General features: G+C 53.5%; 2 protein-coding genes across 2 annotated transcripts in view; one reads left to right on the forward strand and one right to left on the reverse strand.

Annotated features, from left to right (window-relative positions):
- PTPN23 (protein tyrosine phosphatase, non-receptor type 23) overlaps positions 1-11,854 on the forward strand; it is a 28,765-nt gene extending 16,911 nt beyond the window's left edge. The window contains exons 3-25 of the mRNA XM_003794537.1: positions 3,319-3,446; positions 3,710-3,786; positions 4,278-4,327; positions 4,438-4,569; positions 4,816-4,896; positions 4,972-5,103; positions 5,187-5,234; positions 5,616-5,672; positions 5,804-5,862; positions 6,029-6,108; positions 6,210-6,324; positions 6,419-6,484; positions 6,858-7,003; positions 7,288-7,599; positions 7,681-7,835; positions 7,932-8,083; positions 8,173-8,352; positions 8,435-10,148; positions 10,237-10,421; positions 10,531-10,635; positions 10,711-10,849; positions 10,941-11,057; positions 11,138-11,854. Coding sequence (XP_003794585.1) covers positions 3,319-3,446; positions 3,710-3,786; positions 4,278-4,327; positions 4,438-4,569; positions 4,816-4,896; positions 4,972-5,103; positions 5,187-5,234; positions 5,616-5,672; positions 5,804-5,862; positions 6,029-6,108; positions 6,210-6,324; positions 6,419-6,484; positions 6,858-7,003; positions 7,288-7,599; positions 7,681-7,835; positions 7,932-8,083; positions 8,173-8,352; positions 8,435-10,148; positions 10,237-10,421; positions 10,531-10,635; positions 10,711-10,849; positions 10,941-11,057; positions 11,138-11,617 — 4,710 coding nt within the window. The 3' untranslated portion in view covers positions 11,618-11,854. The remainder of the gene's footprint in view (positions 1-3,318; positions 3,447-3,709; positions 3,787-4,277; positions 4,328-4,437; positions 4,570-4,815; positions 4,897-4,971; positions 5,104-5,186; positions 5,235-5,615; positions 5,673-5,803; positions 5,863-6,028; positions 6,109-6,209; positions 6,325-6,418; positions 6,485-6,857; positions 7,004-7,287; positions 7,600-7,680; positions 7,836-7,931; positions 8,084-8,172; positions 8,353-8,434; positions 10,149-10,236; positions 10,422-10,530; positions 10,636-10,710; positions 10,850-10,940; positions 11,058-11,137) is intronic.
- Positions 11,855-12,220: 366 nt separating this feature from the next.
- Positions 12,221-13,410, reverse strand: part of SCAP (SREBF chaperone) — a 66,192-nt gene continuing 65,002 nt past the window's right edge. The window contains 3 exon segments of the mRNA XM_023515928.1: positions 12,221-12,645; positions 12,735-12,941; positions 13,062-13,203. Of these exon segments, the coding sequence (XP_023371696.1) occupies positions 12,400-12,645; positions 12,735-12,941; positions 13,062-13,203 (595 nt within the window). The 3' untranslated portion in view covers positions 12,221-12,399.

Raw genomic sequence — 13,410 nt, forward strand, 5'->3', positions numbered from 1 at the left:
GAGTCTCCTGCCTCAGCCTCCCAAGTAGCTAGGACCACAGGTGCCCACCACAACGCCTGGCTATTTTTTTTGGTTGTAGCCATCGTTGTTTGGCGGGCCCAGACTGGATTTGAACCCGCCACCTTAGGTGTATGTGGCTGGCGCCTTAGCCACTTGAGCCACAAGGCACCGAGCCAGGTTTTATTTTTTTTAATATAGAGTCTCACTCTGTTGTCCTGGGTAGAGTGCTGTAACATCATAGCTCACAGCAACTTCAAACTCCTGGGCTCAGGCTCCTTCAAACTCTTGCCTCAGCCTCCCCCCAAGAGCTGGGACTATAGGCACCTTGCCATAACACCTGGCTAGCTTTTCTATTTTTTTAATAGAGATGATTCTACCTGCATAAATTGAACTCCTGAGCTCAAGCTATCCATCTGCCTTGGCCTCCCAGAGTGCTAAGATTACAGATGTGAGCCACCTCATCTGGGTGGTTAGTAGATTTTTTAAATTTCCGATTAGTAATCTGAATTTATCAATTTACTACCTTCTGGTCTCTATAGAGTTTCTGATGAGAAATTTGTTGGTAATCTTAAGAGGATCTCTTTGTATGTGGTGCTGTTTTTAAGATAGTCTCTTTGTCTTTAAGAAAATTCAATTATAAGTATTTTCTGATCGTTGGTGAATTAAAAAAATTGATTATAACATATTTATGTAGATCTCTTTGAGTTTATCATATTTGGAGTTGGTTGAGTTCTTGTATGTTTCATGTTAAATGTCTTTCATCAAATGTGGGTGTTTTCTGTTACTGCTTCTTCCCATATTCTCTTTGCCCCTCTTTTCTCTTCTGGGACTCTTGCCATTATGCTGGTTCACATGATGGTGTCCCCTAGGCCCTGTTCACTTTTCTTTTTTTTTAGACAGAGTCTCACTATGTCGTCCTTGGTAGAGTGCTGTGGCATCACAGCTTTCAGCAACCTCAAACTCTTGGACTTAAGCAATTCTCTTGCCTTAGCCTCCCAAGTAGCTGGGACTATAGGCACCTGCCACACCACCTGGCTACTTTTTGGTTGTAGTTGTCATTGTTGTTTGGCAGGCCCAGGCCGGGTTCAAACCTGCCAGCTCCCGGTGTATGTGGCTGGCGCCCTAGCCGCTGAGCCAGCCCTGTTCACTTTTCTTTAGTCATTTTTCTTTCTGTTCTCAGACTCCATAATTTCCATTGCCTTATTTCAGATTTGCTGATTCTTTCTTCTGTCTGCATGAATCTGTTCTTGAATCTCTCGCCTGAATTTTTCACCTTAGTTATACTTTTCAGCTCCAGAATGTTTTGGTTTCATTTTAGGTTTTCTTTCTGTTTTGATATTTTAGTTTTCTCCATACATTGTTTTCTTGGCCTTTTATACATCTTTTTTTAGTTTTTACAGGGTTTTACTTTGTCACTCTGGCTACAGTGAGACTCTTGTCTCTAAAAAAAAAAGAAAAAAGGAAAACATTGGGGTGGCTACTACCCCTTCTTGTGACTTGGTTTATTCATCCCTGCAAAGTAGGAATTGGACTAGATTACTGTTTGTTAACCTTTTGACATCAGAGAACAAAATTTTTTATGTAGAACACTGAAAATAATTTTTTCAGTGAAAAATTACCAAACCCCTAAAACTCTCAGACTAAGGGAGTTTTAGGGGTTTGGTAATAAGGGTATAATATATAAGGTAACCATTAACTGCGTGTGGGCTCCTATCGTCCTAGCTACTATAGAGGCTAAGGTAGAAGAATCGCTTCAGTCTGGGAATTTGAAGTTGCAGTGAGCTGTGATAACATTACTGCATTCTAACTCAGGCAATAGAGCAAGACTCTGCCTCAAAAAAAGAAGGTAGGGCAGTGCCTGTGGCTCAGTGAGTAGGGCACTGGCCCCATATACCGAGGGTGGCAGGTTCAAACCCGGCGCTGGCCAAACTGCAACAAAAAAATAGCCCAGTATTGTGGCAGGCACCTGTAGTCCCAGCTACTCAGGAGGCTGAGGCAAGAGAATAGCCTAAGCCTAGGAGTTGGAGGTTGCTGTGAGCTGTGTGACGCCACTGCACTCTACCGAGGGCGATAAAAGTAAGACTCTGTCTCTAAAAAAAAAAAAAAAGATAAATACCAAGTGAACCTTTATAACAAATTTAGAACTAATACTAGGCAAGTTTTTAGTGAAACTCTGTAACACTCAGAGATTTGCAGTGGAACAAGGGGGTGGATATAATTTGAGAAGCTTTAGGCAGTCCTCTTTCTCTGACCTGAGTCTCATCTGTAAAATAGTTGTTTTTAAGGCTTTCCTTTTCTAACTCTGAAATAAATTCTTGGCTTTGTGATTATAGGAAGTAGAACTGACAGGTGCAGGGTTGGGTGGGGGTGTCATGGCTCTGAATCCACCACATTTAGCTCTTTAGGATCTGATAGTGCAGGCTAGGACCACAGGGGAGTGCATTCTTGGGTAGATTAAAGGGTGTAGATGATCTGTATACTCCTGTGACCTGAGGGAAGACTGCTTCCACTGTTTTCCAAAGATGGTTTTAGCAAGATACATTTATTTATTTATTTATTTTGTATTTATTGTTGGGGATTCATTGAGGGTACAAGAAACCAGGTTACACTGATTGCATTTGTTAGGTAAAATATTTTTTATTTTTTGTATGTGCTTTAGCGAATGTTGAAAAAATGTGTACCTAGCACATTAAACCTGTTATTTTAGAGCTGTTACTGCTTGTGTTGTAACTCTAGTTTTAAAAGTGGGTTTGTTTAAAGAAAAATGCTACTTACTCTGCTGTATGAACATAGCAGAGGTCATCATGAAGGGGGTATGATAAGAATGACTAGGTTTTAGAAGCCCTGGCCTGTGGGACAGGTCCTTGAGTTTGGCTATGTGGCTGTGACACCCTTACTCTTGCACTGGGTGTTTTAGAGGCCCTACCACCAAGGAGATTGTCATTCTTTTTTTTATTATTATTTTTTATTTTTTTATTGAGACCTAGTCTTACTTTGTGGCTCTCAGTAGAGTGCTGTAGCGTCATAGCTCACAGCAACCTCCAACTCTTGGGCTTAAACAGTTATCTTGCCTCAGCCTCCCAAGTAGCTAGGGCTACAGGCCCCCGCCACAACACAGGTTGGACTCATAGTCCGCCAACAGCCTTGGCTGGTGAGATGGTTTCTTGAATGACTAGAGGTGTAGCCGTTGGCTTTCTTTGGGTGCCTTGGAATGTGCAGTCTGCCAGCTCCTATCTGTGTTTCCCAGGATATGTGGCAGAGCTGGCCTGCCTGCCCTCTACCCCACATGATGGCAGGCCTGTTCTTTCTCCTCCCTAGAATGCTGTCCGTGTCCCCCGAGACTTTGAGGGCTGCAGTGTCCTTCGCAAATACCTCGGCCAGCTCCACTACCTGCAGAGTCGAGTCCCCATGGGCTCGGGCCAGGAGGCTGCCATTCCTGTCACTTGGTGAGAACCAGAAGGCAGGGCTGGGTTGCAAGGGGAGCCTTGATGGTGCCTGGGATAACCTAGAGGTTTGGGGGTCTGGGTGGTGGGGATGTTCCTTCCCTCCCTTTTCCTTTTCTTCCTCTTGCTGTATAGAATGGGGAGTAGCCTTCTGTGGTCTCCCCAGGCTTCCTCTTCAGACCTCATGGGTAGCTAGTCCCCTTACCTGGTCTCAGGGCCCTGGCCAGCTCCTATCTTCTAGTTGACTTGAGGTCACATGTCTGCAGGACTGAGATCTTCTCAGGCAAGTCTGTGGCCCATGAGGACATCAAGTACGAGCAGGCCTGTATTCTCTACAACCTTGGTGAGCTGCTTCATCCCTTCCTATGGCTGTACCCCCAGCCCTACCAGCCCAGGATTTCAGCTCAGTAGATGGCTACAAGGGCAATGAGCTAATGAAGTGAGGACTACTGGGTCCCAAACTGTCTATGGCCTTCCGTATAGCTCTGCCAGCTCCTCTGCTATTTTCTGGGCCCATGGGGAGCTGCTGTGCTAGGAATAAGCTCTTCTAGGTTGGTAGCCATTGAGTTACCACTGTGTACTCTGGCTGGAAGAGATGGCCTTTCTTCTTTGACTGGACAGGCCCCAGCTTGTAGTTTTGGGCTGCTTCATGCCAGAGAACAAGGCTGGTCTCAACTTGCCCTGCTGGTCAGCCTCAGCTTGGCTCAAGAAAAAGCTTAGGAGTCCCAGAGTCCTGTGTAGACATCCCTAAAGCTTTAGGACTAGACCCTTAGGACAGGAGCCCATCCTTCTTGAGCCCCAGCTTTCCTAACACTGTGTCCTCTGCCTCACCAGGGGCACTGCACTCCATGCTTGGGGCCATGGACAAGCGAGTGTCTGAGGAGGTGAGGATGAGAGGGACATGTGGACATACCAGGGAGAGCTATCCTCTGTGGCGTGAATGACTTCTGTTTCATAGAGGGGACACAAACCATCCTTCTCCCTTCCTTCCCAGGGCATGAAGGTCTCCTGTACCCACTTCCAGTGTGCAGCAGGTGCCTTCGCCTACCTGCGTGAGCACTTCCCTCAGGCCTACAGTGTCGACATGAGCCGCCAGATCCTCACTCTCAATGTTAATCTCATGCTGGTGAGGAGGTGTTCTGGTTAGAGCTGAGTTGAATCTTGGGGAGGGGACGACCAAGGGAAGGCATAGTTAGGTCTGGATCTTGGACAAGGCCATGTGCACATGGCAGTGAGGGACAGGCAGGGGCCCTTTGGGTGGATCAGGAATAGGCAGTGCCTCTTGAGGTAGGGGAGGATCCCCTGGCCTACCCTCTGGGGAAGAGAAAGCACTCTGGTGAGCAAGGGGGTGTACCTGCTTATGTCACCCCAGGGCCAGGCTCAGGAGTGCCTCCTGGAGAAGTCAATGTTGGACAACAGGAAGAGCTTTCTGGTGGCCCGCATCAGTGCACAGGTAGGGATGGGGACTGAGGGCAGGCCTTTACCTTACTCTTGACCTTCACTGACTGGGCCCCATCCTGGCTCCCAGGTAGTAGATTATTACAAGGAAGCATGCCGGGCCTTGGAGAACCCAGATACTGCCTCGCTGCTGGGTCGCATCCAGAAGGACTGGAAGAAGCTCGTGCAGATGAAAATCTACTACTTTGCAGCTGTGGCTCATGTGAGGGCACAAGGCCACTGTGGCTGGGCTGGGCTGGGCTCCTTTGGTTCAGGAAATAAGTCGTGCCGTCTTTTCTTCCCCAGCTGCACATGGGAAAGCAGGCCGAGGAGCAGCAGAAGTTTGGGGAGCGAGTGAGTGAGCTGTGGTGAGGCGGAGGGGACTCAGGTCTGGTTTCAGCCTTGAGTGAGATCCTGGTTTAGTCCTAACTTACACAGTAGGGGAGTTGGTCTTCTGTCTTTCTCACCCCTATATTCCTGGCCACCACCCTGCTATAGGCCTGTTGTCTTACATATTGACCTGGCTGTGCAGCCCTCATCCCTTAGGGTCTGAGGAGACATGGCAGGCTCCCCACAGAGACTTGGTGCTGCTATTGGCTGGGCTGGCACCTGACTGCCTCCTGAGCATATCTTCTGATGAGTCACCTGATGGCCAGGCAGAATGGGTGGGGAGGCAGAATGAATGGGAATGTCAACAGGAAAGGACAGAGCAGGTTTTGCTGCTGCCCTCCACAGGTTGCATACTTTCAGAGTGCCCTGGACAAGCTTAACGAAGCCATCAAGTTGGCCAAGGTAAAGCTGAGGGAGGCCTGGCTGCCCTGCAGATCTCTGAGGGAACAGGGAGCAAGCCTGATGGGACTGAGGGAGTGTCCTTGTGCCAGCCTTGGTTGGTGCTAATGTCACATCCCATCTCTGCCCTACAGGGACAGCCTGACACAGTGCAAGATGCACTTCGCTTCACTATGGATGTCATTGGGGGAAAGTGAGTCCGGGCGGAAGCCCTGGTTTCCTCTTCTTAGGAAAGGTCGTGTCTGCCTGCATCCTTGGGAAGAAGCCACCAGTGCCAGAGAGCAGTGGCCCACACGGGAAGCTAGGTCCTTGGGCCCTTCCACTCCCATGACTCCTCATTCCTTCTTTTCTCACCCCAGATACAATTCTGCCAAGAAGGACAATGACTTCATTTACCATGAGGCTGTCCCAGCACTAGATACCCTTCAGCCTGTCAAAGGTCAGGGAGCTGAGGGGAGGGTGGGAGTGGAGTTGGGATAAAGATGGGATAGACTGTCTTGAAAACTCGGCCTGGGCCTGATCCCCACAATTCCTCACCAGGAGCCCCCTTGGTGAAGCCCTTGCCAGTGAACCCCACAGACCCAGCGGTTACGGGCCCTGACATCTTCGCCAAACTGGTACCCATGGCTGCCCATGAGGCCTCATCACTGTATAGGTGGGTGGAGGGGCTGGCCATGTCCTTAGCACAGAAGAATTTGGAATGTCTCAAGAGATATGGTCTTCTAGCAGCTGCTCTGTTACTTCTGCAGTGAGGAGAAGGCCAAACTGCTTCGGGAGATGATGGCCAAGATTGAGGACAAGAATGAGGTCTTGGAGTGAGTGTGGAACTGGGAATAGGAGGCAGGGGGTACACTCCAGACTTGCTTGTGATGGGAAGGAGCCAAATGTCTGTTCAGGCCAGAGACTTTCTTAACTCTGCTTCACTGTCCCCAGGGTCTCATGGGCTGGATTTGTAAGGCGAGAATCTTGTGTCTTGGAAAGAAGATGTCCCTTGCTGCCATACTGTTTCTAGCAAAGCTCTGAGCATGTTCTGTGGGTCTAGGCCAGACCTGGTAGTAGAGATCAGGGGTGGTGACTTGCTTTCTGCTAAGACCTCAGACCTCACGTCAGGGCTTACCCTAGCAGGCTCCTTTGACATGGAAGTTGTGTCAGCACCCTATACCCACCTGGCCCTGTTGCTCCCCACAGCCAGTTTATGGATTCAATGCAGCTGGATCCTGAGACAGTGGACAACCTTGATGCGTACAACCACATCCCACCCCAGCTTATGGAGAAGTGTGCAGCTCTCAGTGTCCGGCCAGACACTGTCAGGAACCTTGTCCAGTCCATGCAAGGTGAGCAAGGGGCAGAGCAAGCAAGTAGAGGGGGTACGTGAAGTCATGCACTGTGGCATTCTTGTGTATCTCTGTTCCCCGATAACAGGCTGTGGCCTTCTGAACCCCGGCACAGGAATTTGCCCCTATGCCTTCATGGATCACTATGCCTGTGGAGCTCAGTGGGCAACGGATAGGCTGCATGCAAGCCCTCACCTGAGCGGGCAGTTCTTTCTTGGGGGTGGGCTAGAGTGGGGGCCTGATCTGCCTGCCTCAGGGATGTTCCCACAACCCCCCCTCCCCAGTGCTGTCTGGTGTGTTCACGGATGTGGAGGCCTCCTTAAAGGACATTAGGGACCTGCTGGAGGAGGATGAACTGCTAGAACAGAAGTTTCAGGAAGCAGTGGGCCAGGCAGGGGCCAGCCTGGCTGTCTCCAAGGCTGAACTGGCAGAGGTGAGGCGAGAATGGGCCAAATACATGGAAGTCCATGAGAAGGCCTCCTTCACCAACAGTGAGCTGCACCGTGCCATGAATCTGCATGTGGGCAACCTACGGCTGCTCAGTGGGCCACTAGACCAGGTCCGGGCTGCCCTGCCCACACCAGCCCTTACCCCAGGTAAGCCCCACTCACTTGACCCCATGGGGACAGACTCAAGCTGAGGGTTTCTCTGGTCTCACTGACCACTCCTGCCCCCAGAGGATAAGGCTGTGCTGCAGAACCTGAAGCGCATCCTGGCGAAGGTGCAGGAGATGCGGGACCAGCGTGTGTCCCTGGAGCAGCAGCTGCGTGAGCTTATCCAGAAGGATGATATCACTGCCTCACTGGTTACTACAGACCACTCAGAGATGAAGGTGGGCTAGGGGAGCTGGGTGGAGGGGCTCGGGCTCTGAGCTTCACCCTGAGGTGGTGAGAACCTGAGTGTCCCTATCTCTAACATACTCCCTCAGAAGCTCTTTGAGGAACAGCTGAAGAAGTATGACCAGCTGAGGGTATACCTGGAACAGAACTTGGCTGCCCAAGACAATGTGCTCCGTGCATTGACAGAGGCTAATGTACAGTATGCGGCTGTGCGACGCGTGCTAAGTGACCTGGACCAAAAGTCAGTGCCCACTCCTGTGTTCTTGCCCAGAGCCCTGCCTAGAGACCTGCTCCCATGGCTTTCTTCATCCTGGCCCTTCTGCCCACCAGGTGGAACTCCACGTTACAGACACTGGTAGCTTCATATGAAGCCTATGAAGACTTGATGAAGAAATCCCAGGAGGGCAAGGACTTTTATGCAGACTTGGAGAGCAAGGTGGCCGCTCTGCTGGAACGGGTACAGTCCACCTGCCAGGCTCGTGAGGCTGCCCGCCAGCAGTTCTTGGACAGGTGGGTGTGGTCCCTGGGCTCCAGCCCAAACCAGCTGGGCTGATGGAGGGGGTCTGACCCCACTTCTCTGCTTGCCCCACAGGGAGCTGAAGAAGAAGCCACCACCACGGCCCACGGCCCCCAAACCACTGCTGGCCCGAAGGGAGGAAGGGGAGACAGAGATAGGAGACCCCCCTGAGGAGCTGCGCAGCCTGCCCCCTGACCTGGTGTCTGGCCCACGACCACCTGACACTTTCCTGGGAACTGTGACCCCACTCCACTTTCCTCCTGGCCCAGGACCCCACTACCTGTCAGGCCCCTTACCCCCTGGAGCCTACTCAGGCCCCAGCCAGATGATGCAGCCCAGGGCCCCAGGACCTCCCACAATGCCAGTGGCACCTGGGTCTGCCCTCTACCCAGCCTCTGCCTATACACCAGAGTTGGGCCTTGTGCCCCGATCCTCCCCGCAGCATGGTGTGGTAAGCAGCCCCTATGGGGGGGTAGGGCCACCTCCACCAGTTGCAGGTCTGCCCTCAGCCCCACCTCCTCAATTCTCAGGCCCTGAGTTGGCTGTGGCAGTTCGGCCAGCCACCACCACAGTAGACAGTGTCCAGGCCCCCATCTCCAGCCACACAGCACCACGGCCAAACCCTAGCCCTGCTCCTCCCCAGCCCTGCTTCCCAGTGCCTCCACCACAGCCCCTGCCCACACCCTACTCCTACCCTATAGGGGCCAAGCAACCTCTCATAGCGCCCCCAGCCCAGCATCACTTTTCTCCTGGGATCCCCACAGGTTTTCCAGTCCCAAGGATAGGGCCCCATCCCCATCCTTCACAAGCAGCACTTGGGTCTCAGGTCCCCCAACTCCAGCATCCACACCTTTTCCCACCCCAGGCCCCAGGTCTCCTACCCCCACAGCCCACCTACCCCTTTGCTCCTCAGCCTGGTGTCCTGGGGCAGCCGCCACCCCTGCACACCCAGCTCTACCCAGGCCCCTCCCAAGACCCTCTGCCCCCCCATTCAGGAGCTCTGCCTTTCCCCAGTCCTGGACGCCCTCAGCCTCCCCATTCCACCTTGGCATATGGTACTACTACGTCTACCAGGCCTCTGGGTCCCCAGGTAGCCCCTCTCTCCATTCCTGGCCCCTCACCTGTTGGCCAACCCAACCCTAGTCCCCACCTGGTGCCTTCACCTGCCCCGTCACCGGGGCCTGGCCCAGTACTCTCTCGGACCCCAGCAGCAGAGCCACCCCTGAGCTCACGCCGAGGTACTGCAGCTGCAGACCTACTCTCCTCTAGTCCTGAGAGCCAGCATGGCAGCACACAGCCTCCTGGGGGTGGGCAGCCCTTGCTGCAGCCTACCAAGGTGGACGCAGCTGAGGGCCGTCGGCCACAGGCCCTGCGGCTGATCGAGCAGGACCCCTACGAGCATCCTGAGAGGTTGCGGCAGTTGCAGGAGGAGCTGGAGGTCTTTCGGGGCCAGCTTGGGGACATAGGGGCTCTGGACACCATCTGGCGGGAGCTGCAAGATGCCCAGGAACAGGATGCCCGAGGCCGTTCCATTGCCATAGCTCGCTGCTACTCCCTGAAGAACCGACACCAGGACGTCATGCCCTATGACAGTAACCGTGTGGTTCTGCGCTCAGGCAAGGATGACTACATCAATGCTAGCTGCGTGGAGGGGCTCTCTCCATACTGCCCACCCTTAGTGGCCACTCAGGCCCCACTGCCTGGCACCGCTGCTGACTTCTGGCTTATGGTACATGAGCAGAAAGTGTCAGTCATTGTCATGCTGGTGTCTGAGGCTGAGATGGAGAAGGTGAGTGGGTATCCCCAATGATAGTGTTGGGGTAGTTGACAGGTGACCTTGGAAGACACCCAACTGTCCCAACTTACCTGTCCCTCAGCAAAAGGTAGCACGCTACTTCCCCACTGAGAGGGGCCAGCCCATGGTGCATGGTGCCCTGAGCCTGGCCCTGAGCAGCGTCCGAACCACCGAAACCCACGTGGAGCGGGTATTGAGCCTGCAGTTCCGAGACCAGAGCCTCAAGCGCTCTCTAGTGCATCTCCACTTCACCACTTGGCCTGAGTTGTGCGTCACCCCACTGGATGGATGGGTTGGGGGCAGTCCTTGTTACAGGGAGGTATAAGGGCTTCAGATTAGGCCTTACTCATAGGCCCTGCTCTACCCTACCCTGCAGAGGCCTGCCTGACAGCCCCAGCAACTTGTTGCGCTTCATCCAGGAGGTACACACGCATTACCTGCACCAGCGGCCCCTGCACACACCCATTGTTGTGCACTGCAGGTAGGGGAGGGCATCTGCCCGGGGTTCCTCTTTTGCAGGCTCTGAGCCTGGCCTCACATGCTCTTCTTACCACAGCTCTGGTGTGGGCCGCACAGGGGCCTTTGCGTTGCTCTACGCAGCTGTGCAGGAGGTGGAGGCAGGCAATGGGATCCCTGAGTTGCCTCAGCTGGTGCGGCGCATGCGGCAGCAGAGGAAGCACATGCTGCAAGAGAAAGTGAGGGTCTGGGCAGGTGGGAACTGGGGCACTTTCTCCCTTGGGGTGACAGGCCCCTTCCCAGCTGACCAGGCCAAATATACCTCTTCAGCTGCACCTCAAGTTCTGCCATGAGGCCGTGGTGAGACATGTGGAGCAGGTCCTGCAGCGCCATGGTGTGCCCCCTCCATGCAAGCCTGTGGCCAGCAGCACAAGCCTCAGCCAGAAGGTGAGGGAGGTTCCCCGGAAGCTGCTGGGCTAACCCTGCCACGAGGGGTTACCTCCTCCTTATCTACTTTGTCTTCTCAGAATCACCTTCCTCAGGATTCCCAGGACCTCGTCCTTGGTGGGGATGTGCCTATTAGCTCCATCCAGGCCACCATTGCTAAGCTTAGCATCCGGCCTCCTGGGGGCTTGGATTCTCCTGCTGCCAGCCAGCCAGGCCCCATAGAGCCCCCAGGCCTACCTCCAGCCAGCCTTCCAGAGCCTACCCCAGTCCCATCTTCCTCCCCACCTCCTCTCTCCTCACCCCTGCCTGAGGTCCCCCAGCCAGAGGAAGAGCAGCCAGTGCCTGAAGCCCCCAACTTGGGGCCCCCCTCCTCCTCCCTCGAGCTGTTGGCCTCCTTGACCCCAGAGGCCTTCTCCCTGGACAGTTCCTTGCGGGGAAAGCAGCGGATGAGCAAGCAGAACTTTCTGCAGGCCCATAATGGGCAGGGTTTGAGGGCTGCCCGGCCCACTGATGACCCCCTTAGCCTTCTGGATCCACTCTGGACACTCAACAAGACCTGAACAGGCTTTGCCTGCCTGTTTTTACACTACATCATCTCTGGCCACCTGCTCTTGCCCAGCAGGGCCTCTCTGGATAGGCACTCTCTTATTCCTATTTCCCCTGCCTGGCCCAGCCCAAACCCCTGTGGGGTAGGAAATGCACTGCGGGCCTTGGGTCAGGTTCCCCTCCTTTGTGGGACCTGATGTTTTTCAGCTCTTTGCTACTGAAATAATAAACAAACCTGTTCTGTGGCCAGTGTCTGCCCATGGTTGCCTCCCTGAGTCTCAGTAGCACTACCGGAGGCTTTGGCACCCTCCATGGATGGTAGGACTATCCTCACTTTTCACACACAGTTCTGGCTTACTGGTCCCCCTCCAGAAGGGTCTAGGCCAGGTGCCCTCAAACTGCAGCCTGCCTAGGACATTTATCTGGCCCGCCTGGTATTTTTGCCGCTGCTGCCTGTCCTGCTTAGCAGCCCAACGCGTCCTGGGGCCCACAGTCTGGCCCTGCAACGGTTTGAGGGACAGTGAACTGGCCCCTGTTTAAAAAGTTTGAGGACCCCTGGTCTAGGCGCAAAGAGGATATAACACAGGAAAAACACTAGAAACAAGGCCCCTGGCAGCTGTGATTTAAAAAAAAAATTTTAATATTATTACAGTCAGAAGGCAGAACAGTTCAGAAGCAGCTGCCAGAAGACACTTAGCTCATCCCCCCACTCTAGGTCCAGTCATTCTAGGTCCAGTGTAGTGGCCCCGTACAGCCCCTGTGGTACAGCCAGCGAGATCTCTGCTGCTGCCCACCCTCAGTCCAGCTTCTCTAGCACAGAGGGTACGTACACCAGGCTGAGCTCACTGCCAAAGTTGCAGACAATGGCAGCATTGTCCAGCACCAGGATCTGGCGGGCAGGCTGGGCCTCACTGTTTTTCCCTAGGTAGACTGTCTGTAACAGGTCCCCGTAGTTTAGGTCCCAGAAGGAGACACAGCCCTGGCCACCAGTCACCAGCAGGTTGTCTGAAATGACACCTAAGCTCGCACCACAGCCCAGGTCCTGAAAGCAAGGATATTACAAGTTCAGTGTCTTGAGACCTTCCCTGAAATGTCAAGAATTTTGACACTACCCTGCCCTCACCTTCCTACCTGCTGAATGGAGTAAAACTTAATGCCTGTGCTGCGGTCCCAAATGCTGATGAGGTCATCCAGCCCACTGCTAATGACGCAAGAGGTGGTACAGGTGAGGGAAGTGACATCCCCACGGTGAGCAAACATGTGGCTGACCCGGCTGCCAGTCAGCACATCCCACAGGCAGATGGCCCCATCTTGTCCTCCACTGGCCAGCACCATGGTCTGGGGAAACAAGTCCAGAGGAATAAGGTCACTGTGGTGGAGTGCCTTATTGACAAGGCTGTCCCTGTGCCCTCATGAATGGGGGTAAGCTTCCAGGAGTCACCCCCCTGGGTCTCTGACCTGGTCAATGTACACAGTTGTGATGGCCCCCGAGTGGCCCTGCAGGGTGAAGAGACAGCACGAGTCCTCCAAACGGAACACCTGGACAGGGGATGAGCATGAGGTTCTGGTTCCTGGGATTTTATATTTTGGCCCGGCCTCCCTGACTCAACCATAAAGCTCCCACCCCTGTTCAGGCCACCCTACTACTCAAGAGACAGAAAATAGAGCCTGTGAATAGGGCGCTTGCCATATACACTGAAGCTGCAGGGTTCGAGCCTGGCCTGGGCCTGCTAAACAAAAATGACAACTGCAACAAAAAAATAGCCGGGCATTGTGGCAGGCGCCTATAGTCCCAGCTACTTGGGAG

The sequence above is a fragment of the Otolemur garnettii genome, unplaced genomic scaffold, assembly GCF_000181295.1.
Source record: "Otolemur garnettii isolate 467f Iridium unplaced genomic scaffold, OtoGar3 scaffold00082, whole genome shotgun sequence".
In the NCBI taxonomy this organism is placed as follows: Eukaryota; Metazoa; Chordata; class Mammalia; order Primates; family Galagidae; genus Otolemur; species Otolemur garnettii.